The following is a 23,966-nucleotide window of genomic DNA, read 5'->3' as shown; positions in this document are numbered from 1 at the left end:
CCCAAACGCTTCAAATGCAAATACTCAAGCCAGCGGGTATTTGTCTGAGTATCTGCCAAACTCCCATTTTCTGGGAACACGCTGGTGAATCAAAATTCAGTCTCATGAATGTTTATGGACAACAACCAACAGAACAGCTCCAAATCCCACCCTTCCAAACAAATTCTGTTTCTCTCCTAAAGTATGCTCCCAAACTCATTTGAGCTTACCCGTCCGTGTCTAGTTCTAGCCAGTTATGAAATATCCATGTACCCTCTTCTTTTCTTGGTCCCACTTTCCTTTCTTCTGGGAAAGGAAGGCGTTGCTCAGACTGATGCTGTGAGACATACTTGCTTCCCAGTGCCTTCAATACTCATTGCCTGCTTCTGCTTCTAACTTGCACAACAAATATTATACAGAAAACCTTTGTTGCTTTCAAATGCAGTTTTTATCCATTCAGTGGAAATGGCTGCTTTCTGGCTTGTTTTCTTTCCAGAGCAGCAGTGCATGAGGTAGGGAGACTGGGTTGCCATTTTTCAAGCGACAGGAGTGAATGTCTTTGCCTATGGCAACTGGTGTTTCCAGCTGACCCACTGCAGTTCTCTGGTGTTCCTCAGCCAGGACTGTGTGGGGAGCTGTGAAAATGCATGTAACGGGCTGGTTCCTTCAGGCCTGAGATCTGCACCTGCCCTGCAAGCAAACTGCTACCATCTCTCTCTGTCTTTTTATTTTAGGAGGTGTCATATGAGCAATGGGCCTTGAGGAGAGACTGAAGACCAAGAGGGAACAATGATGGACAGGTTAACGCTAGGCATGGCATGCTCAGGAAAGGGTGAGTTACGATATCTCGGTGGCTGAAGTTTCATTCCCTCTGACAAAAGGAGGCCAGGGGCTTTGCTGCTGGCTCCCCGCTGAAACTACCCTACCATCTGCATGTACCTACTCTAATTTGGTTTGTCTGGCTGAAGCAAATCTGACCTGGTAATACGGCACTGCATTTTAAAAAAGCCTGTTTCCCAGCTTGGACTCCGCAGTGGCTGCAAAGCGAAGACGAGGGAGAGCTTGGTTTGGCACATCCAGGGCTGTGCCCATGCATGCCCCAGGAGACAGGGGGAGCGCACCTCTCCGGTCCTGCTTTCACCAAGAGCTGTGAGGAAGCTCTCTGAAACACTGTGAGCCTTGGCTTACCAGACAGGGACATGACCTCGCTCCTGGGGACTCAGCTGGCAGCAGTTCCAGCAGAGCACCGTGGCACAACAGGCGATAATGAATTCCCTGTTCTGCACTTCACCCTCCCTGCCTTTGCAGGTCTGGGCAGTGCAGGCTGCATAAATGCAGAATAGGTTTTCTAGGCAGCAAAGGCAGCACAATATTTTTTATCCCAGACAAAAGTCTAAAGAAAAGATTTCTGAGACAGATGTAGTTTACCTCTCTTTTAACTTTGTTAGCTGCTAATTGAGAGGTACTCAAGCTCACAGAGTGGCATGGGGAACACAGGCTCCCTGGCAGAGGAGAGGGATCGGGGTGCTCTATCAGACCTACAGCTCACTCCCAGAAAGGATTCCTGCTCACAGAATTTGCTTCAGCTCAGGGAAGATGCCTTTTCATCAGGATGCTTCCAGCCTGTGTGCAATCCTCCCACTCAGCTCTCACACCCTCGTGGGTTTACCCAGAAAAAATAATTTTCTTTCTCCACTGTCCCTCTCACCAGCCTGGACAGCCCTCCTGGCAACACCATCTTTCTCTTTTAATGGCTGAGATAACCTGGTGGGGGGTCTTACTGCCTCCCCCATGCTCTTCTAGGGCCTTATCCTGAAACATGATTTTTAAATATAATCCATTGGTAGGATATTAGTGCAGATGTAGATGGGACCACAAGCACCAATCTCAGCAAAGATGTGAGGCAGCACATTTTCCCTCCCATCTGTACGGGGTAAGGGCTTCAGCAGATGAACTGCATTAGGTTTAGCTGTGATGGGATATGGGTGTGATTGCTGTCTCTGAGGAAAGGAGGCATGAGGGACCTTCAAAGGAGAGTTTTGCTAATGAGAAATTAACAAAACTAATTGTGTGGGATTGCTGGTGTATCCTCAGCCCACCTGAGCACCCAGGGAGATGGTATGGGGTCATGGTTGGGGTGAAGCAAGCCCTTGTGTACGGGCTGGGGCATACAGGGAAATCCAGGTCACTGGCTGCATTGTCTCTGCAAGCGCTGAAAGCCACTAAGTGTACTTTTGTCACTAATTTAAGCATACCTAGCTCTGCTTTCACACAAAGAGAGGAGCTGGTAAGTGAGAAGGTGTTATTTTTGCCAGTGACATCTGGGGAGAATTATACTTTAATTCACTTGGGCTCTTTCCCCTGCACCTCTGAAAATGCTGCTGCTAATGAGGTGATGCTTGCAGAGCCAGCAGCTCCTGCATGCTGCCTTTGAAAGAGAATTCTTTGTGTTCCTGGTGGATGCAAATTGTCTTGGGCCCCAGAAAGAAGAAGAAAAGGGAAATAAAGGCTCCATGCAACCCCTTTTAGAACCAAAGACAGGATTTACACACTAAGCAACTGGTCGTTCATGTGTGGCTCCTTCCCTTGGCTGGTGGCTGGTACCAGACACTTCAAATGAGGAGTATCCCTCTTCCTCTGCCTTCCCCCTTCACCCCAAAAGCCTGACCCACAGCCAGTAGTGCACCTGACTGGTGATGCTGTAGCGTCCTTTGGGACTATTCCTTCTGAGCCCTGCCTGCCCTGTTGCCCCTTTGCAGCACTGCGCTTTTACAAGCCTGGCCCTGTGCAAGGGCTGTGTCAGGCAGGGCTGTGTGAAAACAGAAGAGGCTCACAGAGACCCAGCCTCCCTGCTGTGCATGGTGTGCCGGACTTCTGCATCCTCTGCATGATTGCGGCCAACCCTGCTCACGGAGAAGATGGAGACCACTGTCTGACTGCAAACACGAAGGGCAAGGGGTATGCACAGCACCTTTAACATGGCCTCTTAAGTGCTGCTGCAGCCATCCTTGCAGGAACTGCTGCAGCAACATGCATGCAACCAACGCCATGCAACCCACTCACCTGCTGCCTTCCCCATTTTTCAGCATCAGTCCCTTTGCCGGCGCTCCTGCCCTCCCTCCTGCCCATATGCCCTTGGAGACTCCTCTCTCCCAGCAACGTGTGTTTTTCCAGTGGCTCTGGGTATCCCCCCCGCACCACACCCGCGACATGCAGGGTGTTGATTTGACTGGACGTGAGCTCAAAGCTCATTAAGGGCTCATCGATACAGGCGATGAGGAGCTGCGTGGGGTGAGGCAGGGGTAGAGGGGCCCCAAGGCAGGAGGGGCTCATAGCTACCCTCTGTGTGGGAAAGCAGGCCAGTATGTGCCTCTCTGGGCTGGTGTCTCCGTGAGCGGCTCTGCGCACCCCAAGGACCTTCAACTGGCCAGCACCCTGAGGTAGGTGCATCCACTGGGACAGCACTGTCTGGTCTTGGGACATGAGTGCTGGGGTCAGAGAAAGGAGCATTGCAGTGGTGGTAGGGGACAGCTGCCTGCCTGCATGAGCATCCCTGGGGAAGGGCTGCTGCAGGTGCTGAGCTCTCTTCCATCCCAGCTGGGCTGGATGAGGGGATGAGGGGCTCAGCACCCTGAGGACAAGGCAGGATGAAGGATGGTTTCTGCCTCCTGAAAGGTGCTGTAGAGATGAGCAAATGGAGGCAGGTCTGCCTGCCTGGTGCTCAGATGGGGGCAGTGTGAAGCAGGCATGCTGCCCAAAGCAGGAGCAGGCGTTGTCTATGCTTCACCCTCAGCTATACCACTGCTGTGCCTAAATTCCTTCCGCCGGTTACCATTGCCATTGCCATTGCAATGTGCCCTTGGTGAAGAAAGACACCAGTTACTGGGAAGGCAGCATCTTCCCCGTCTGTCACTCCTACACAGAGCTAACTGGATTCCCCTTGGTGTTAACAGGCAGCTGCAGCAACCAACCTCCACTTCAAACCCCTCTCACCCCCAGTAAAAGCCCAGGCTAGGAGGGTGTTTCTGCTGCAGTGTAGAAGCAGGTCACGAGCCACCACCCCACACACACTGTGCTGCTGGGGGGGACCTGCAGGTGCTGCTCCCTGCCCTGCTGGGGGAGCAGCCCCCCACTGCCTTCCGGGGAGCTGGTGCTGCCAGGTGGGTTGAAGGGGAGGACAGTTGTCCCACAGCAGCACCACCAGAAAGTGTTGTTGGGGGCCTGAAAGCTGAAAAGCTTCTCACAGTGCCTGTGGGCTGGGGGGAGATGTAGTGAGCTTAAATAATGGCTCAGTAAAGATCTTGAAACAGCACTGAGGTGAAACCCCAGGCAAGTTTCCCTGCAGAGGGTCTCCAGTGGATAGGGCTCAAGGGGTGGGCTAGGCGATATGCATAGAGGAGGGATCAGTATAGCTGCCCCTCCCTGGGGCTGGGACAGCCCTTCCCCACCTTGTGTGTTACAGTCCCAAGGATCAGCCCAAAACACCGTGTTTCAGGCTCTTGGCATCCCTTTACAGAGGTCCTGCAAGCTCTGGCTGTCTCTGACAGTGGAGCTGAGCTTACCTGCCTGTACAGCTGCTGGGGTGTTTCCTTCCTATCTCCCTGTGGGTGGTCAGGCATTGGAACAGACTGCCCAGGGAAGTGGTGGAATCACCATCCTTGGAAGTGTTTAAAAAACACGTAGATGAGGTGCTTAGGGGTCATGGTGGACTTGGCAGTCCTGGGTTAATGGTTGGACTTGATCTTAAAGGTCTTTTCCAACCTAAATGATTCTATGATTCTATATGATTCTATCTCCAAGACACTGACCCTGAAGGAGATGCCTTATGCCCTATGTGAAGCCCTCCCCATCCCTCCTTTGTCTCCACAGCACTGGAGAACTGGTCAAACTCATTCATCCCCTCCCTTCCTACCTTCACCCTGCTCCCTACCCCCTGTAAGTGCTGCTTGGAGGGAGAGGCAGCCACAGCCTGGCTATCAAGGGCTCCCCAGTTTGCTGGTGACCTTGCTGCAATTCTGCCAATGCTTGGTGGACACCTCCAGGACATGTAATTTCAGTTCTTCTCCCTCCAAGGGAAGTTCTGTGACAGTTTGAGATTCTGTCAGGCCAAAGGCATGCAGCTGGAAATGTGTTTTCTCCTGGAGAAACTTAATGGGCACAAGGAACAAACAACTGAAATACTGAAAATGACTGATATAAGAACTGCTTATACTGGGGGTGGACCTCCCCATGATGCTGCTGTCTGTTTGCTGGGGATAGAGCAAATATGTGCCATGTCTAGCCCTTGTGGAGATGCTCGTGCATTAAAGGCTGTGCCTGGCCCCGGAGGGTCAGTCTGCACCCCAGTACGGACTGGCTGTGTGAGCTGTGGCTCAGGTCTCTAGCCAAGGCAACAGGGACAACAGCTTTTCCTTCATCTGTCTTATCTCCTGATATTACAAGCCCTAAGGGAAGAGATGCTCCTTCTGCACCACTTGTATCATGCTTAGCCCAAGAAGTAGGGAGAGGAGAAGAAGACCTGAGTGTTAAAATAGTAGAGATAATAGTGCCCAGCTAGTTGCAGGCTGATCCTAGACGGCAGGGAGCGGTGCCCTTACTGGGTAATGAGCACATTTTCTGGGCTATTTCGAGGAAAACGTCAGCCAAGGGGCTGCCAGCTAGCAATGCTCATGCGTGGTTCCTGCAGAGGGAGTTGGCTCTGCCATTCTGTATTTTCCACCCCAAAAAAGCATATGAACAAATGGAGCCTTGCAGTAGCCTCAGGGCTCTGGGGCATGATTGTGTCTCTGGTTTCATGGAGAAGGAGAACAAAGAGTTTGGCATCTGAAAGCAGGACACAGTTTTCCTCTGTCTTGGCTGTGCTGCAGCAGGAAAATGATAGTGTTCTGTGTGGTGAGCCTCTGGTCTTTCTTGGAGCTGGATACGCATGCCAGAGTGGCACCAGGCAGTGTCACAGGTGCCACATTTTGATTGAGCTCTTGGTGACTTGATGTAGTGCTCGTTAGCTGCTGTGATCCTGCCCAGAAGAAGCAGAAGTCTCTGTTTTGTCTCCTCCTTCTCCCATCTATCTTCCCCTTTGTGCTTTCAGCTGAATGCAGTAGCAGAAATTTTTGAGGCAGTGCCAGGTTTTCACCCGCTCATCTTACTCCAAGAGCAGCAGGTGCTGTCCAGTGTGGCATGGGCTGGACTCACCTGTGCCCTGCAGGTGGGTCATGTCCCCAGCTGCAAGCTTCCCGGCCGCAGGGGACATGCAGTGCCCAGTCCTTTTTTCCTCTGCCATGCAAGGTGAGGAAAGATTGCTTCCCTGCCATGCTGGACACTTCAAGGCAGTCTCTGGGTCATTCTCACACTTGTTTCTGCTCTTTCCATGTAATTTTTTTTCTTTATTCACTCTTTCATTATTAAATTGTGACAATAAAGTCCAAGATTACTTTCTCAGGTGAAGGTCATCCCTTTCCATTGCAAGACCAATTTCATCCAACTTGCTCTGTTCAATGACTTCATAAAAAAACCCCCAACAAACTAAAAAAAAAAAAAAAAACAGAACATATCAAGGCCAATACAGCAAATAACCACTGACATTAGTTACAGTGTCTCTGGAGGTGCATCAAATCCAGCTCTGCAAGTATGAAGTACTTGTGACTCCTGGCGAGATGGGGAAATTCACCCCTGTGAAGGCCACAGTCTCACTGAGGATGTTGCTGCAGCTCAGGGTTTGAGCTAAAATCTTAGCTCAGAGGCACAGTTTTTGTAAGGTAGCGGCTGGTGGGAGCAGTAACTCACACTGCATCGGCTGGGCTGTGACACTGCAGCCTTCCTGGGGGAAAAAGTGAAGGGGCCAGCAGGGATGCCCACCCACACTGCGGTGGCAGTGCCTGTATGTCATGCTGGGCTGTAATGAAAAGGGAACAGGAGGTACAAGATAAGTGAGAAATTCCAGCTGAAATTGCTGTCTGATCATTTTTAGGCACTTCTGCCCCAGCGATGTTCTCGGTGAAGTCGCTGGAAGGTTTTTTCCATTAGGTTCCCTGGAGCGAGATCATCCCTTAGCAAGGAACAAGGCAGGCAGGGGAGGCCAATGAAAGTTATTCCTGGGCTGTGTGTACACAAAAAGTGGAGAAATATGTGCAAAACATCAGCTTCTGTCCTAGAGGAGGAATAGTGAGTTGGGGTGGTTTTTTGCTCAGCAGAATTAATGATACCTGCTTTTATCTTCATAAGGTCCCTTGTCCCTCCACCTGTCGTGACAGGTCCCTGACGGCAGTGTTTGCTGTCTCTCTAGTTCCCCCCCAGCCCATCCCCAGTGCTCCTGCCTGTCTCCCATGTCTCCAGGCTGCCCTCCTAGGAGCTGCCTCCCTCCTCCCTGCCCCGTGCAGGCTGGCTGGCTGGTGGTGATGTGCAGTGGGGCACTCGTGGGGTCACCCCACCGCCCTTCCCCGGGAGAAGCACTAACCTGAGTCTCTTCCCTCACTCCATTCCCTGCTTCTTGAGGAACTTGATGTCTTTGAGGGCTGTGCTCCTTTTTCAAGTATGGGTGAAAGTACCACTTGTGCCAGGTCTGGACAGTCTCTGGGAGCCAAGGAAGAGCCCTGCCAGCTCTCCCCTTCCCAGGGAAGCTTTTCAGGTGCCAGAATGAGCCTTAAATGACAGCACTACAGTGGCTCAGAGGGTGCATCACTTGCATTATTCAAAAAAAGACACAAAGCCCTGGCTTTCCTTTCAGACAATGTGAGGTGGCCCCAGCCACTGTGGTCAGAGCAGCCGTGGTAGGTGAAGCACAGCCTGTGGCCTGGAGCAGGATCCAACCCTACTTCCCCTTGAGGGATGAGGAAACAGAGGAGATTCAAGTGGGCATCCGTAGCCAGAGAGGGCATTGCAATAGCTGACCCAATTCCTCCTGTGTGCATAATGCAAACATCAAGGTGCAGCTTGGCAAAGCAACCACACAGTAGGCTGTGGCCAGCACCAGCAGCTCAGCGGTTCTTTACCTGGTTTTTTTCAGGGCCATGAGGGACTGCCACAGCCCTCCTGGGATCACAGCCTGGGGCTGCGAGATGTATTCTGGCCCCATGTGGCTGTCTTGTTTGTTTAATATTTTATGAAACATGGTTCATGACCCTCTTGCCCCTTCTGTGTATCTAGATAGGGTTGTGGTGTGGTGCCAGCCTCACCTCCCACAATTGTCTGGAGCGATGCTGGTCAGTCAGGGCTGCTGGCGGAAGAGGGAGGTTGGGCAACAGCTGCAGGTCAGACTTGGACATCAACCCACATCTCATGCAGGAGTGTCAAAAAGGGGGGTGGAGGTGGAGGCCACCTCGCAGTTTCATCACAAAGGGGAGTTGATTTATTTTCTGCCCACGTCCTCTGTGAGCACTGATTTCTCCTGTAACCAAGCAGTCACCTCTCTTCAGGGAAAGGGAGATGAAAAGCTGGGAGGCTGCACTGGCTGCCTCTTAGGCAGCATATAGACAGGTCTGTGAAACACAAGCCCTGGCCTCCTGACCCAGCTGGGCAGGACAGCAATGCTCCAGCCCTGAGTGGGCTCCAGGTGTGGCCTGTGACCCACCAGCGTCCTCAGGCTCCCACAGAGGGGGTCTTCTCCAGACCCTCCAGCTTCCATGGATGTGGGAAGCTCAAGCACATGCTGCTACTGCAGTGAGCAGAAAATCAGCCAAGAGTCTGCTGTGCCCTGATCACAGCTCTAAGCAAGACGCAAGAGCCTTGGGGTTACTTTGTTGTCATTAAAATGGTGTGGATGGAAGGAAAAGTCTAATTGACTGAACAGCAGCCTGCGCTGTGTAATTAAACTAATTCTGGCTTTACCTGCAAGGGTCAGAATTGATTTGTGTGGCTGTTAAAGCACTGACAAATGAGAGGTGGGAAGGTGTGAAAGTATTTCTTACGTGTGTTTCCACAGGTAATTTTGCTGTTTCGTTTCAGGCAATTTTATGGCCTTGAAATTTTTGGTTTCTGTCCAGTTTGAGGAGTCTGTTAATATTTCACACTGAAGCAGGGGAAAGCAAAAAGGTCACCACTGTTAGCAGCTTCAGGAGGCAGTGTTTCAAGTGGATATAATACTTTTCCAGGTCTATTTTGTTATTTGCAGTGGAGTTCCTCAAAAAAAAGGAGGGGAAGGGCTGTTTTCCAGGGTGCATTTCAGCCTGGCTCTGCACCTGCTGGGGAGCACACAATTGTTTATATTGACTTGAGCAGCAGCAGACCAGGCCTTCTGCACGACTCGGTGAAACTCGGGTCACTGCTTTACTGGCAGGGATTTATGAACCTAGCTTTTACTGATCGTTTTGAAAGTCCTGGCTTCAGAATATGATGTATTTGGAAGAAGCTGGATGAGGAACCTGCTAGTGTCATGTTTTAACTCTTTGACCTTGTTTTCAAGTCCTTGCAAGGCAGAGCCCACCTCCAGCTTGTAGCTCTGCTCTTATTGATTATCATTTTGAGTCCTTCAGGCATTTTGCTGTGCTCAAAGTGCTGTGTGCTTTTCAGAACAAATAATGTGACATGACAGAGAGCTGCTGAACCAACTCTCCTCTCTCCAGGCTGTCAGTACAGGGCAGAGCCCTGTCCTCGTGCTGGAGGAGGCCCATGTGGATATGTAGAGGGGCTGGTGCATTTTGTCCCAGAAGGACCATTTGTCCAGCATGTGAACTAATGTCTAAACATAGGAGTCAAACACTAAGCCTGGAGCGACCAATGCCTGTACTTTTCCTGGTTAGAGCTGCGTGTCCAGGGAAGGACGTGGTGTGGCTGGGCTGCAGGACATGTATGAGCCCTTCTGCCCTAATCATCCATCACTGTAGCAGACAGGACAGTAGGTGGGATAAACCTTCAGCAGGTCCTTTTGACTGTTTTTCTATTTCTTGACTGTGGAGACACCTATAAATCTAGTTTATTCTTTCTGAGCTGGAGATGAAGGAGCTCACTTCTCAGGTAAGAAGAAACTGCCAGTACAGTTTGCTGCTCCTCTGCCATTCTGCCCCGAGAACATGAAATACGAGGTGTGACCATCTAGCTGCAGTATCGCTGCAGAACTGTGGCAGCAAGAACAAGGAAAAGAGCGCAGGGAGAGCAGGACATATACATACTTTTTAAGATAGCAGCTTACCTACCATTTTTTGTCTCAGAAAAAAAAAGTAAGTCAAAATGGCTTCTGCTGAGCTTAATTTGTTATGTCTCCAGGCATAGCTAATTATCCTGACTTAGCCCAGCTCTGAATTCTTCCCAGGGGTTTTGGTGCTATTTCTTCTGTTTTGATTTATAATTTTTCTTTATTTTACTTTCCTCCTACATTTCTGTATAATCTTTTTGCTCCCTGCCTTACTGAGGAGCAGGAGCTGGTGTGACAGTACTGTCACAAGGTGTAAGATAGAAAGGGGATCTTTTAAGCAAAGCCTTTACTTCAAGTGTCCAGAAATGCATTCTTCTGGCATCTGCCTCCCGGGCAAGGTGAAACAACAGTCTTTTCTCCCCAGAAGGCTTTTCTGTGCTGTCACTTACTTCTGGGCTTACCTGCAACCATCTTCGGCCTACAGGCGTGAGGCTCAGGGCTGGCTATGTAGCTCAGAGGACTGGTTACAGCCTTCATCCCACAGCAAGGAGTTTTCTGGCTTCTCCACTGACGTACCAGAATGAATTAGTTATTTTCTAGTTCGCCCATTCCCTTCACAGTTGACACAGTTTTTCTAACCTCAGCGACAAATTCTGTGGGGGAAGGAAATCCATCTGCTTTAATTGTGGGGTGTAAACTATAGTAAGCAGGAGCTGATACTGCTGTCGAGCCTGGGCTTGAAAGACCATCTCTGTTCAGGATGCTTTAGAAATACCAGTCAATGAGTGCCCCAAGCACCCCATGGGGCAAATGGGTACTGTTTGTTTAGGAGACAAGACTGCCAAGAGTAAGCAGCTGAAACAAGACCAGCTTTAACAGCTAGAGCATGCCTCCTCTTCATAGCATTGCTTTGTTTCATGATATAGCCCTTCATTTTTTCTTTTTCTTCTTTTTTTTTTTTTTTTTTAAACATACACCTAGGAATGTTTTTGTCAACAAACTTCTCTGGCAGACTGTAGCACTGGCCGCCCTAATAGCCCCAGGTGGAGGTTTAAATTCAGCTCTATGTAAAATGGGCTGAGAACTGGGTGAGAGCCATTGCTATGCCAGTCCCAGACGCTCCATGGCTGTACATTCCTGTGGAGTATCACCTTTTGCTCTTTTCGAACCTACCACCTGTTGTCTTAATTTAATTGCCCATAGTTCTTGTGGCAGAAATGGTGAATACTCATATTCTATGATACTGATAAATTTATCCTTTTCCTCACATTTGATCATCCTTTTAGCTCTTCTCCATGCTGCCTTCTGACTTTGCAATATCTTCAGTAAAGGGGAAGGGAGAACTGCACTTAGTTTTTAAGATGAGTGCTATATTGGTTTTGACACTGGTGTCACAACGTAGCCTGTTCTCACTTTCTTTCTAAATTTTTTTGGTGTGTTGGTTATATACTTCTTAGGGCCTAAAATCAATGGAAATGTTCATTAAATTTTTAGTCAGACTCATCCAAATAACCTTCAGGACTTTGGAGTCCTGATGTCATGGGATTTCAGTGGTTCACAGGCTGGCTACAGTCACTAGTGAGCGTCACCTGAATACACATGGTGATTACAATATCACATGCGACATGGTGTACAAGGGGGTGCTGAGCTGATCAGCGATTTCCTCGCCAGCCATTGCAGGTGCACAGCTGTGATCACAGCTGTGTTGCTGCATGACAAGGGATTAGAGCACGAGATTGCAATGTGGGGCATGTCCGTACCAGAGGTGCCATTGCAAAGCTATGCTGTCACAGCCATGCATGGCTGGCCGGGCCACATGACCTCTCAGATGGCTCTATAGCTGGTGTACTCAGTTTTGGGCCCCAGACCTGGGGGATGTGGCACCTCCATCATGCCCTTCTGCACTGTTGCTGATACATGCTAGATGTATTTCTGTGCCTGGACTGCTCTGTGGTGGGTCACCCACAGGCTGTGACTTCCCTGCATGCATACTGGTCTTGGAGCCTTTCTTGCAGAACAGGTGTTGGGGTGAAAAGGAGAAAAGATGAGAGTTGAGGCGTTCGCTTTGTGCTGGTAACAACCAGGTCTGAGCCTGTTGTTAGCAGCCTATGTGACCATGGCTCCTCAGAATGGTAGCTGTGGAGCAAGGCAAAATTACCCTCCTTTTTCTCTCTGGGGAAAGCAGGGAGGCATGGATAGGCTGCCCTGATGTGCACCAGTCTATCCAGTGAGTCCAGCTAAACCCCAGCAAAGCTCCTAAACCTGCTACACTAACACAGGATACCTTCTTTCTTTACTTTCTCATCAGGAGCTTTGCCCAGCACTTACTTCATCCGTGGTCAGCCAGGGTGGAAACTGCCCTTCCTGCTCCTCCTGCCCCTGAGCAAGAGTGGCCATACATCTAAGTCACCATGGGCAAGATGGACAACACCTCCGTGGAGCTGAGCTCCCCCTCCGAGGTGAAGGAAGCAGCTCTGGAGGAGTCAGAGCCCATCGCCCCCGAGGCTGTGAGCACTAAGAAGAAGAAGAAGGAGATCCCAGACAGGGGCTCCTGGAAGGGGAGATTTGACTTCTTGCTGTCCTGCGTGGGCTATGCTATCGGTCTGGGCAATGTTTGGCGCTTTCCGTATCTCTGTGGCAAGAACGGAGGAGGTGAGAAACGCATAGCACCTGCGCTCATCCCTGAGCAGCCTTTTCCCATGAACGGGCTTCAGTTCAGTGTAGGTCTGGACAAGTGGCTGGTCCCCTGGCTGAGAGCTCTCCCTCATGATGTGAGTTATTAAGTTGCCAGGCGACTAGTTCCCATGGTCTGTGGGCTTTACTAGCAAGTGCAGAACGGGAAGCAGGAGCCCAAAGAAATATAACGCAGAGTTCGAGTTTTGTCAAGCTTCTCCAGTACTAATTTTCAGGGCTGCAGCAAAGAGTGTCTGGGACCTCATTTATTTACAAGGAGGGCTATGCACATAGGCACCCAGCTGGATGCCGGGGCATTCCCAGGGAAATCAGGTTCTATCTCCTAATGGTGGGGTTCTCCTCAGTCTAGTGTATTCTCAAGGGGTAACAGCTTTGCATCTGAATTTGGGTCATGTGTCTGAGGAGTTTTGATTAGAAGCTTTGCATGGACCATAGCAGGGCCAAGCAGACACATATACAAGCATGCATATGTATGTACATGTATACATGCACCCCTCCAAAATGGTGTTTTTTCTTCAGCCTTGCAGGGAGATGATTTAGTGAGGGGGCTGTGGGCTGCTTTGGTGTCTGTAGAACAGAGGTTCTTTACTCACTGATGCCATGCCCAGCTCTCCCATTGTTTTTGCCTGTTACTAAAATAATGTTCTCTCCCTGCCTGAAGAGATCCTCCTTGAATCATTTCTCAGGCTTCCCATACAAGTCCAAACCCCTTTGCCTCACCTTTAAGGCTGTATATATAATTTTAGTTTTGCCCATGTTTTAGTCATCCCATGTTGCCCTTTGCTTCCCTCTTAGCTCTTCAATCCCTGTCCCCAGTGCCTTGTTCATTCACACTGCTCTGAGGGGCTCTTCTCATGCTTCTTCTCCACATCTTTTTTCCTTTCCTTTTGCCTTTAATTCCTTTTTCAAAACCACTTTGGTTTTGCTCTCATGACTTCTCCTTATGTTGCCAGCCCACTTCTGCTGTCCATGATGTAGCTGGTGTAGGGTGCTCTTCTCCTTTCACCCTAGGAAAAAAGAGAGGGGTCCAGCTCCCTGCAGCAGCCTATCCGTGTAGGTCCGCAGCATTTAGGGGGATCTTGGCCCTTTCTCTGAAGCGTGTGGAGTGAGTCCCAGCGGGAGACCAGACAGTCATCCATTTTGACAAGATTTATAATTCGGTCTGTCATTTTGTGCAGAGGCGCAAGTATGTGGCTGAGCCAGGTGAGGTTTATGGGAATCAATCAGATCTACCTAGGGAAGCCTGTGCCACCATAGCTAGAACCACAGTGAGGGTCTGCTGGTGTTTTTAGCCACAGTCTGGCACCTGACTGTGCTAGCCCTCCTCAAACAACATTAGCCCCATGGCTAAGCCACAGAGCTGGTTTTGAGCCCAGTCTCTGCCCTGTGATCTCCGCGCCTTCTGAAATATTCCGAATCTGCACTGCCCGTGGCTCTGTCTCCTCACACATAAAGGTGGGGATGACAATATAATGAGATGAGGGGTGTTTGGAAACTAAAATAAATTCTATTTATAAATTCAGCTGAGATCCTAGGACAGAGGCTGCTGGAGAGGTGTGGAGCACTACTGTTAACATTAGCAATGGCACAGGTTGATCTCTGCCCCAGCAGCTGCAGGCACACAGAGGGATCAGCCAGCTGCGAGCAAAAGCACCAGGCAGACAAAACGCAGGAATTAGCGCCTGCCTCCTCTCAAACACCCTGCCTCGCCGGCTGGTTCGTGCCATTCGTGGCAGACTGTATCTTGCTTGTTCCTCTCACCCCTACCCAGTCTGGCTGTTTGCAGGCACGACTGTTTCCGCAGCCGGCAATAATGAGCAGCGAGTGGAGGCTGCTGATGCCGGAGACAGGCAGGAGAGCTGACGCATGAGCGCGTCACCGGGAGCTGATGGGGAGCAGCGAGGAAGGGTGGCACCGCACGGCGTCTCATTTGCGGTCGGGTGGGCACCATCTTGGCTGTGCCCCGATGGAGGTGCCTCCGGAGGAGCAGGCTGTGGGTGGGACTCTAATTTTAGCGTCCTGCATGTGCGCTGCTCAGAGCACGGTCGTGTGGGCTGCTTCCATTACGCACTGGCAAATTGAACTGAATGGAAATATTGTCGTCTCACTTACTGCTGTCACATTGTATCGGCACATGGCTGATTTGCTCGGCATTGTAATCAGGCGCGTAATTAGGGGATATTTGGTCAGGGTACAGCAGCCTAGCGCAAGGCCCGTCGGCTGCAGGGAGCAGGCTTTACCCAGAGCAGTTCCTGGGCTCCCTGCTGGCTCTGCACACAGCTGAATGTGCCCAGTTATGACTAACACGTCAGCCTCTACACCGGTTTCTAACCTCATGCAGTCCTGATGTCAACAGAATTTTACCGGACTCTAAACAGACTCTAAATGCAGCTCAGTAGGTGCTAAAAATTGTCTGTGAGATCCTGAGCTTGAATAACTTGAGAGAATAACATTTCTTTAAATAAGCATCATGCTTTTCTCATTTACACATTGAGACTCCAAGCAACAGCATGTAACAGCTTGTAATGCTCAACTTCTGAATCGTGGGCAGTGTTCAGCATTTTAGGGATTAATTATTATTGCTTGCTGTACAGCATTAGGAGCTGGAGACTAAAGGCAGACAGGGGGGCTGCACAGTGAGTGTCAGGCACTACGTGATTCTTCCCTGCCTCCAGGGGCTGGTGCCATTACCCGTTTGACCCATGGACTTTGGAGACAAGTTTGGGCTCTCCCAAGGTCACACGCAATCATTTGTAGCAGGCCCAGGAATTGAACCAGACCTTTCAGCAGCCTGTCCAGGGCCAGAGATTAAAGACCATCCCTTTCTGTGCCAATGATTAGACACAGGCATGAAAACTTAAGGTACAAATTTCAGAACTGATTTCCCCTCTGGCTGTACAGCACCCGGGGATATTATCCCTGCCTGCTCAGGGAGCTGACTCTCCAGAGTGGCAGTGTCATTGCCAACTGCCCTCAGTTCAAGGCTTTTGTCTGGTTTGTAGACTTTCTTCTATTATAGAGGATTTTTGTTAAGCCAGGATAAATGACCTGGGTCTGAAAGTTTGTTTTTTTCTCAACAGTCTAATAAAATCTTTCACCTACAAACCTTCCTGGCCTGCTATAGATAAAAAACGCGGGATCATCAGGGCTGTGGCCAAATTTAATTAGCTGCTTGCACAGAAACGAGCAAGGCACTATGATGGCTGATAAGCTCCGTGTCCAAACTCTACGGTAAGGCACAACAGTAGCGAGGCAGCATCTGTGTCCTCAGAGCAGACCCCGGCTTCCCGCAGGGCTCCCAGGGGGCTGGACCTTGTATGCTGCGGCAGCGAGCGCGAGTGCAGGGGAGGATGCTGAGCAGGCAGCACTCCTCCTGCAGCAATGCTCAAAGCTGTTCGCTCCGCCACAGGCTGCTGATGAAGCCGAGAGCCTGTGCTTCCACGCCAGCTTGTGATTCAGGCTCATGGTCATCAAGCTGCTGGCCTGGAGCGTGTTTTCTTCCCACCAGCGGCTGCCAGTTCCTCTTGCATGTTGCCTCCCATGCATTTCCATGCCGGGTGCTGGCACCTGCCTCTCCCAGCTGGGCTCAGCTCCCCGCTTGGCAGGCAGGCATCCCCAGCTGGGTGTCCCCTGAGCCAGCATCCCTGGCTGTGCCTTGCCGCTTCTCTGCCCTTGGAGAGCAGCTGCTGGAGCCTGGCTTTGCCAGGTGCAAGCTGAGCTGCAGCTCTCCGGAGTGGCTTTGCTTGCTGAATCTGTGTTTGCTTTCCCACTGATGTCTGGAGAAGAAGACTCAGACTGACAGCTCAGCCCTCCAGCTAGTGCAGAAACCAGTGCCGTCCCAAACACTGCCAGCTGCTTCTGAGCAAACTGAGTGTCCCCTCTCTCTCCCCAGCCAGCATCTTCTGCAGGAGTTTGTTCTCCTCAGGAATGATGGCACGCTCCAGCACATGCATGAGGAAGCTGGAAAAGGAGTTTTGTCCCAAGTCCCAGAAGTCAGGATGACCTGAACATGTACAGACTTTAAATCACACAATGCGGCTCTCCTATTCTATTTGCTCTTCTAATTACGAGGTGCAAGTAATAACTCTAATGAATGGCTGCACCACCTCATTTCTAGTGCTGAGATGATTTCCACAGGGTCCATAAAGAGGAATGCTTTCACCAGGAATTTTAAGGGTAAAGCCTAGAACAAGGGTGGGGAGGTATATAGGGCTGTTACAAGAGCAAATACAGTCTTAACCACACTTTCCTTAGAATACTGAAATAGCTATAAAAAAAGAAAGTAGTGCCCATTGCCAGATATTCCCGTGCTTTTTCCTTCAAGGTGAAGAACTGGGAGCTGCTGCAAGCAGTATAGGAAAGATCAACAAGAACAAGTTACCAATGTCGGTGTCCAAGCTTTTGGGTTTGTTGTCAGATTTGGCTTAGCATTTCCTAAATACCTAATGAAGTGAGACTGGCATCACGTAGCTAGTGATGCCAGTATGTATGTATATATGATACATATATATCCATAGTGAACAGATAAGGGAAAGGCAGTGGCAATCTCAGTGGGCGACTCACTGAACATACCAACTCCAGTCGCAAACTGTCGCCTCTGAACAAATCTGCTCCTCATCACGTGGGTGCTGCAGAGCAAGAAACAGCAGCTGGAAGCATTTATTTCTTGGTAAAAGGGGAAGCCATCTGATAACATTGCTCCTTCTTTCAGGGGCCTTCCTCATTCCCTATTTCCTGACGCTGGTGTTTGCTGGGATTCCTCTATTCCTGCTGGAAACTGCTCTGGGCCAGTATACCTCTGTCGGCGGACTGGGAGTCTGGAAATTAGCACCCATGTTTAAAGGTACTGTACTGTAAGTTTGTGAAGGTGAAGATAATGGCACATAACTACAGAGAAAAACCCTTTAATGGTTTGGGAAGCAAATCAGCAAATCCATGGGGACTGGGATGGGGTGGTAGGTAAGGGGAGTTTTAGCCTTCTGTCTTTATCAAGCTGTCCTTGACCCTGGTGTCTGCAGTCACTAACATCACTGTGCTCTGTTCAAGCAGTCTTGTGCGGTGACAAGTTGCTTCATGAGCAGCAGGGACTGTGACAGAGGGGCACTGGTTGCAGAAGACCTGCCATAAGTGTCCCTGTATAGGTTTACTTTAATAATTATACATGGGAAAGCTGTAGACAGGAGATGTGAACCTGTTGCCATGTCTGGAGTGACTGCGTTCTGAAAACCAGTGGTGATTTAGAAATGTCTTGGATGTGGGAAAAGAGATTCTGCCAGGGAAGTGACTGGATCTTGGATTTCTTGGAGCTCTGTAGCACACTGAAGTGTAGCACTATTCACCCAGTGGAAACAGGTGGGTGAGAGATGTGAGGGAATGAGGCTCCCTTGCTGACCAGCTCACGGTGTAGGTGTAACACATGCTGTGTTGATGAGCTGATTCACTTTTTCTGGCTCTGCCTCAAAGCTCACTGTGGTGCCTGTGAGCTCAGTTGGGTACCAGAGACCTGGATTGATGCTGCTCTCTGCCTTCATTTGCAGGAGTGGGACTGGCAGCTGTGGTTCTCTCCTTCTGGCTGAACATCTACTACATCGTCATCATTGCCTGGGCTCTCTACTATCTCTTCAACTCTTTCACTGCGGTGAGTCACAGGCATGTCTACAGCGTGGCATTGGCTGTGTTCTGGGTCCCTACTCCCTGCTTTATGGGGAGTGAGTTGTTCAAGTTGCAAAACATGCACTAGCTGCTGGTAGTTTGTGCAAAGAGCCTTTGTCGGCACCCTGCTGGACCCTTCCTGAGGAGTTTATCGACCCTGTAGGCAAGCTGTGTAGTGCTGATGGGCACTGATGTTTTTCCTCTGGAGAGGATGATCCCCTGAAGGGGATGGTCCCAGCCCCTTTCTGGGAACTGCTCCCCACTCACATCAGTCTTTAAAGCTCAGCCTGTGTCTCTGCTCTATTTCTAGAGCTGTGCGAATCTATGAGCTGCACATTTCCACAACTGGTTTTGTCACATGTTCTTATTACCCAGGATTTGGTATTGACCTTAATTAGTCCTCCTTTACGCTTCTCTTGATAAATGAAATCCCGGGGATTTTTTTCTGCTGGGAAAATTATTCAGAAAGCATTTAGACATCTGCTTGTGACTGTCCCTTAACACATGCTTTGGCATTGTGGTTTATAGTGGGTTCCTCTCCCATAGGAGGGTCTGGAAGGCTAGAATCACACCCTGCATTAATTTCTTGATAGCTGAATGATTTATTTCAGCCCAGAAGCTGGGAAGAGCTCCCTTAAGTAAATCTCTGAGCAACCAGCAGCCTTAAAGACATAAACCTGTTGGTACATTCAGGTGTCACAGACCCAGCTGGTGACAGTGCTCATATCTACACAAGCAGCTCCAGGTGTTCAGCTCAAGACCTTTTACCAGAGATAATTCCAGATTCCCAAAAGGAGCCAAGATGCGAATAAAAAACCTAGGCTGATGCCTGTCCCCTGTCTCTCCTAAATTTGACTAGGAGTATTCTGAATATGAATAGGAGCCCAGCTGCCTTCTGCAGTTTCTGTCCTCTGAAATTCAAAGGAAATAGAGCAGCAACGAACCATCCCCCTGCCTGCCCCTCCTTATAAGAGCTGTGCAGCATCTCTGATGTGCAAACTGCTCGGTTGAAGGGCTGCTGTGCAATGCTTGAGCCCTTGCATTTGTTTCAGTGCAATTAGCAAGTCCACAATGAAATCACTGAGTGGTGCAAACAGCCTGGGTGGCCACCGGGGTGTCCCCACCTGCCCTTCCCATAGCCCTTCTTCTGCCAAGCCACTGTGCACCTTAGGAGGTATCATTTGCTGGAGCGAACTGATTTAGAGCGGGGGGTGAAGGCAGCACTTAGAGGCACTGATGCCACAAAGCACTTAAAACACAGATAACATTTCTAAAGGGGGTCTGTGTTTGTGGATGAATAGGAATGGATACAAACATCTTCTTAAAGCTTTGTTGAGCTGGAGCCTGAGGTCTTATCTGCAGAGGGAAATCATCCAGAATAGCCGTTCTGCATTTATCTACATGCACTGCACTTGGGAAATGAGATTGCTGCACATGGAGACGTATCTGAGCTGCTCTTGTTGGGCTGCCTTGGCCGTGGTACTACACGGCATGGGTGAGTTGCCCTGTGTGCTCGCACAGCCCCTGACAGTGCAGTTTCATTGCTTGCAGCGCCAGAGCCAATTGTAATAAATCTGTAGCGGTGTGCTGCTGTCACACTGTTACTTACAGTGTCAACATCTCCCAGGAATCACTTTGTGCTGCTTATAATCAGGGCAGAGGACAGCATGAAATAGCTACTACCCTTTAAATTTACTCCTGGGCTTATGTTACAGTAGTTTATTTGTGTAGCAAACTGTTTGCCCCCATTCTCAATGCCACATTGCTTTTTAAGCATTTGAAGCTTAGTATAAACGAGAAATAAGAAGCAAATCATTGTTTATTCTTTGTGCACTGAATTCCAGCCACTTGTTGAATAAAGCTAGCCAAAAGCTATAATGATTATAAGCACAATATCCCTTGGTAGCTATTTTAATTAGTAGCTATTAATTACCAGCAGTTAATTGGAAATGGCTTTCTGTCTGGGGAATTGCTACCATTTTATTAGAGCTACAGTATTGCCCTAATCACGTCATGATATTGTTTCCTGGAAAATCCATGTCACTATTTATCATTATTTTGGGAAATCATTTCATGCTTTTGGCTGCAAGGTTTCTGCCCATTCGGAGAAGCCTCCCATCCTCTTTGCAAAAACAATGGAGTTTCAGTTTTAAAGAAGCAAAATTTCACTTCTTACCGCTGCCCTGTGGAGATGTCACATTAATTCTAACCTTGCTGTCCTTGTGCTGGCACAGAACCTGCCATGGCAGAGCTGCGGGAATGCCTGGAACACCAACCGTTGCTTCTCCAACTACTCCCTGGATGACACCACCAATCTCACCAGCGCCGTCACCGAGTTCTGGGAGTATGTCCACAGCCTCCCTACACCAGGTTTCTCCCCCTTGCTGCGGCCAGGCCATCGTGCCTGCTCGCCAGGGCTGCAGCCATGCCTGCTAGCACCTTTCCTTGGACAGCCTTGGCAGGAGGGCATCAGAGCCGGCCATTGGCTGAGGTGGACATGCACACAGGGTGCTCTGTACAGCCGCAGGTCAGATGGATAGAGAGGATAACAGCCTCTCTGCCTCTCTTCTCCTTCCTTTACCCCATCACGATGAGCCTCAGGTCCCTTTAGGGTATTGCAGGCTCTCGTGCTTGTCTGCACCTGGCCCTTTGCCCTTCAGCCACCTCTGGGTTCTCCAGTCCCTCTGACCCCAAGGGTTGGACTTCCCCCTAACATGTTCTTTCCTTAACGCCACCTCTGCCCCCCAGGAGGAACATGCACCAGATGTCTGGGGGCCTGGGGGAGCCTGGCACCATCCGCTGGCCCCTGGCTGGCACACTGGCCCTGGCCTGGCTGCTGGTCTACTTCTCCATCTGGAAGGGCGTGGAGTGGACAGGCAAGGTACGATGCAAGAACTGAGGGTTTCGGTGCTGCCTTGCATTGCCATGCTTGGGTCTCAGCTGTCAGAATGTCCTCTGGACTCAATTTTGTTTGAGTGCCTATAACTAAGGTTATGGTGTTTCGAGGCAGAATCACAGTAACAGATACTATTAAATTCCTGACATTTACCTTCCACGGCTGTAAAAATTGCTACCGTGTTTATGGTAATTTTCATTCTAAGCATAGGGAATAGCTCTTCCCTTTAAAGTCCCGGGTCTGGGTGCTCAGTCTCTTTGGGAATAGACTTGGGAAAAGATCTTCAGAGATTTCTTACATTTTCTACCTTGGGAGAGCCCTTTGAGAGAGTGAGGTCTCTTCCAGGCTCCCCCTTTTGAAAATCACAGTCTCGTAAAACGCTGCTGATGGAAAAAACCCCACCTCTTCCTTTGAAATTTTTCCTGCTGCCCTTTAAGCATTGGTGGGAGACCTTCAGATCAGAAGCACGTTGTTATTCGCTGTGTAACATTTCAGGCTAGCACAGTGGAGAGGTAATTGCTTAGTTTAGTGAAACAGCAATGCCGAGGTACTGAGATGTGTTATTTAGAGCACAGCGTGGTGTAGCGGGACAATACTATGAGAGTAATCTAGAGGAGAGATCAGAAAGAGGCACTTCAGGCACAGGTCACCTAAGCTGTTAACCTCCCCAGTGGCTCTCAGACAGGTGTTAGGTGTGCAGCTGCAGCAAAGCCCTGGCGATGGCTGGTACGGACCCTGTGATGAGGGATGGCATGTGCCTGAGTCCCTGAAAGTGCTGAGAAGGAAGCGGTGGAGTCAAGACAACTTAGATTGCTCGATGCATTGGACTAGAGAAACACCAACTTTAGCTCTGCAAAATAAGGATGTGATGACTTAAAGGGATTACTTCGGTGGAGTAAATTTATCCCTGTGCAATTCCCTTGTCTTTGGGCAATTCATCCAGACTTTAACATGCTACTTTTGTGATTAGTGCATCCTTGCGTGTCATTGGCAGAGAGAAACCTCAAACAGCCAGAAACATTATTAGCATGGGAATGGGAAACAGAAACAACACGGAAATGCTGCCCGAAGTGGCTGTGCATGGGGAGCCTGTCCTGCTTGCAGGGGCACATGATGGATGCAATGCCACCACAGGCAGGAAGGCTCCTAGGCACTGGTGGGCTGATGGCTTCTCTCCCATGGTGTCTTTCGCAGGTGGTGTATTTCTCAGCCACCTACCCCTACTTCATGCTTTTCATCCTCTTCTTCCGGGGAGTCACCCTGCCAGGAGCCAAGGAGGGCATCCTCTTCTACCTCACGCCTGACTTCAGAAAGCTCTCCAACTCCGAGGTTTGTAGCCTAGTGTGGAGGAAAGCTCTTACCTCCTGGTTTTCTCCACATTAGTCTTCCCCAGGTGATTCCCTTGAATATTTTAAGTATTAAAAACCCCCTTGGAACAGTTCCCTGTTCAAGCAGCCATGACCCTTACAGGTGCAGACCGAGTTGAGTAGCAGGCCCTTCGGGGTGGAAACCTGTGCAGCAGCTCGGCTGTACTCAAGCAGCGTTACCCATGGGCAAGGGTGTCAGGACTTGCCCCAGTGAAGGGAAGTCCCCTCTGGGCTGGGAATGCCTCATTTCACTGACTGTCCCAGGGCTGGTGATTTGGTCTTGATTCGGTGGTCGCAGAGAAAAGACGATGTAGTCATACTGGCATAGGGGCCTCAGAAGCAACACAAACACAACAGCACACACAGCAGCAATTTTTGGTAGTGCTTGAATGATGAGTGGTGGCCAGTTATGTTGCCTTGGTCAGTGGAAGAACAGAGGGGACCCAGGCAGAGCATGGAGGTTTGCAAAGGCAAATATTTTCAGGAGACACAGACCCTGCCTTTTGCAGCAGCAATGCTTCCATGGCTCCAGAGTCACCAGTCACATGTGAGTGGGGACAACTGGACACCCATCATTTCTCAAGGGGCCTCGATGATCCCTCTTGCAGGACACACACTGTAACTGTACTGCCAGCTGCAATAGCTCTCATGCTAGAAACAGAGCCCTCAAGACCAGAAGAGTTGTTTAAATACTATGTAATTAAGAAATGAACACTCTGCCCCCTTTTCTTGTGCATTCTAGGCTTTAAGACTGTAAAGCATCAGGACCAGCCTTGCAAGCTGTTCTCTGTAGTTGTTTGCGCAAGAAACTCTATGTTGGAAAATCAAAGACATGCTAGTGGAATAGGAATGGAGGGGGTGAGCATGGGATGTGGGTCTCCGAGAGGAGCAGCACCTCTTGGGGGGCAGCTGTGGGAAAGCAAACACACACACACAAGTTCAGATGATGTGTGAGACCTTTCTGACCTGCAAAGAGAACTGAGTGACACAGTCCAGCAAATGGGATGCAGGACCCTTCCTCCATCCTCATCCATCTCTGGAAGCAGCCTCGAGCCACAGGTTTTGGAGGGCTGGGGATGTACATCTGGTGCTGGGCTAGGCTGCACTTTTGATGTGCTTGTCATGTGAGAAGGCTGCAGACCTCCTGCTCCTCTGCCTCCTCCTCGGGGAGGCACTGCTCTCTAGCACGCTTCTTCCTGACACTGCAAGCAGGAGAGGCACATGCCACGTCCCTGACTCAGTGCCCTGTGGTAAAGACCCCTGGCAGCCTGGTTCCCCTGTGGGGAGGCACAGGGGCCCTGCTGGCCTTACG

General features: G+C 50.0%; 1 protein-coding gene across 2 annotated transcripts in view; it reads left to right on the top strand.

Annotated features, from left to right (window-relative positions):
- Positions 1-517: 517 nt before the first annotated feature.
- Positions 518-23,966, top strand: part of LOC119148501 (sodium- and chloride-dependent GABA transporter 1-like) — a 36,401-nt gene continuing 12,952 nt past the window's right edge. Inside the window, exons 1-7 of one of the 2 annotated variants that reach the window (XM_037388748.1) lie at positions 518-811; positions 12,354-12,697; positions 17,451-17,582; positions 18,277-18,377; positions 20,626-20,735; positions 21,140-21,272; positions 22,482-22,616. In XM_037388748.1, the coding sequence (XP_037244645.1) occupies positions 12,457-12,697; positions 17,451-17,582; positions 18,277-18,377; positions 20,626-20,735; positions 21,140-21,272; positions 22,482-22,616 (852 nt within the window). In that variant the 5' untranslated portion in view covers positions 518-811; positions 12,354-12,456. Of the gene's footprint in view, positions 812-3,193; positions 3,420-12,353; positions 12,698-17,450; positions 17,583-18,276; positions 18,378-20,625; positions 20,736-21,139; positions 21,273-22,481; positions 22,617-23,966 lie in introns of those variants that run through there. The other variant, XM_037388747.1, reaches the window with a different exon arrangement.

Source organism: Falco rusticolus, chromosome 5 (genome assembly GCF_015220075.1).
Source record: "Falco rusticolus isolate bFalRus1 chromosome 5, bFalRus1.pri, whole genome shotgun sequence".
NCBI classification, from domain to species: domain Eukaryota; kingdom Metazoa; phylum Chordata; class Aves; order Falconiformes; family Falconidae; genus Falco; species Falco rusticolus.
Note: the sequence above shows the minus strand (reverse complement) of the source record. Positions and strands in the feature narration are given on the sequence as shown.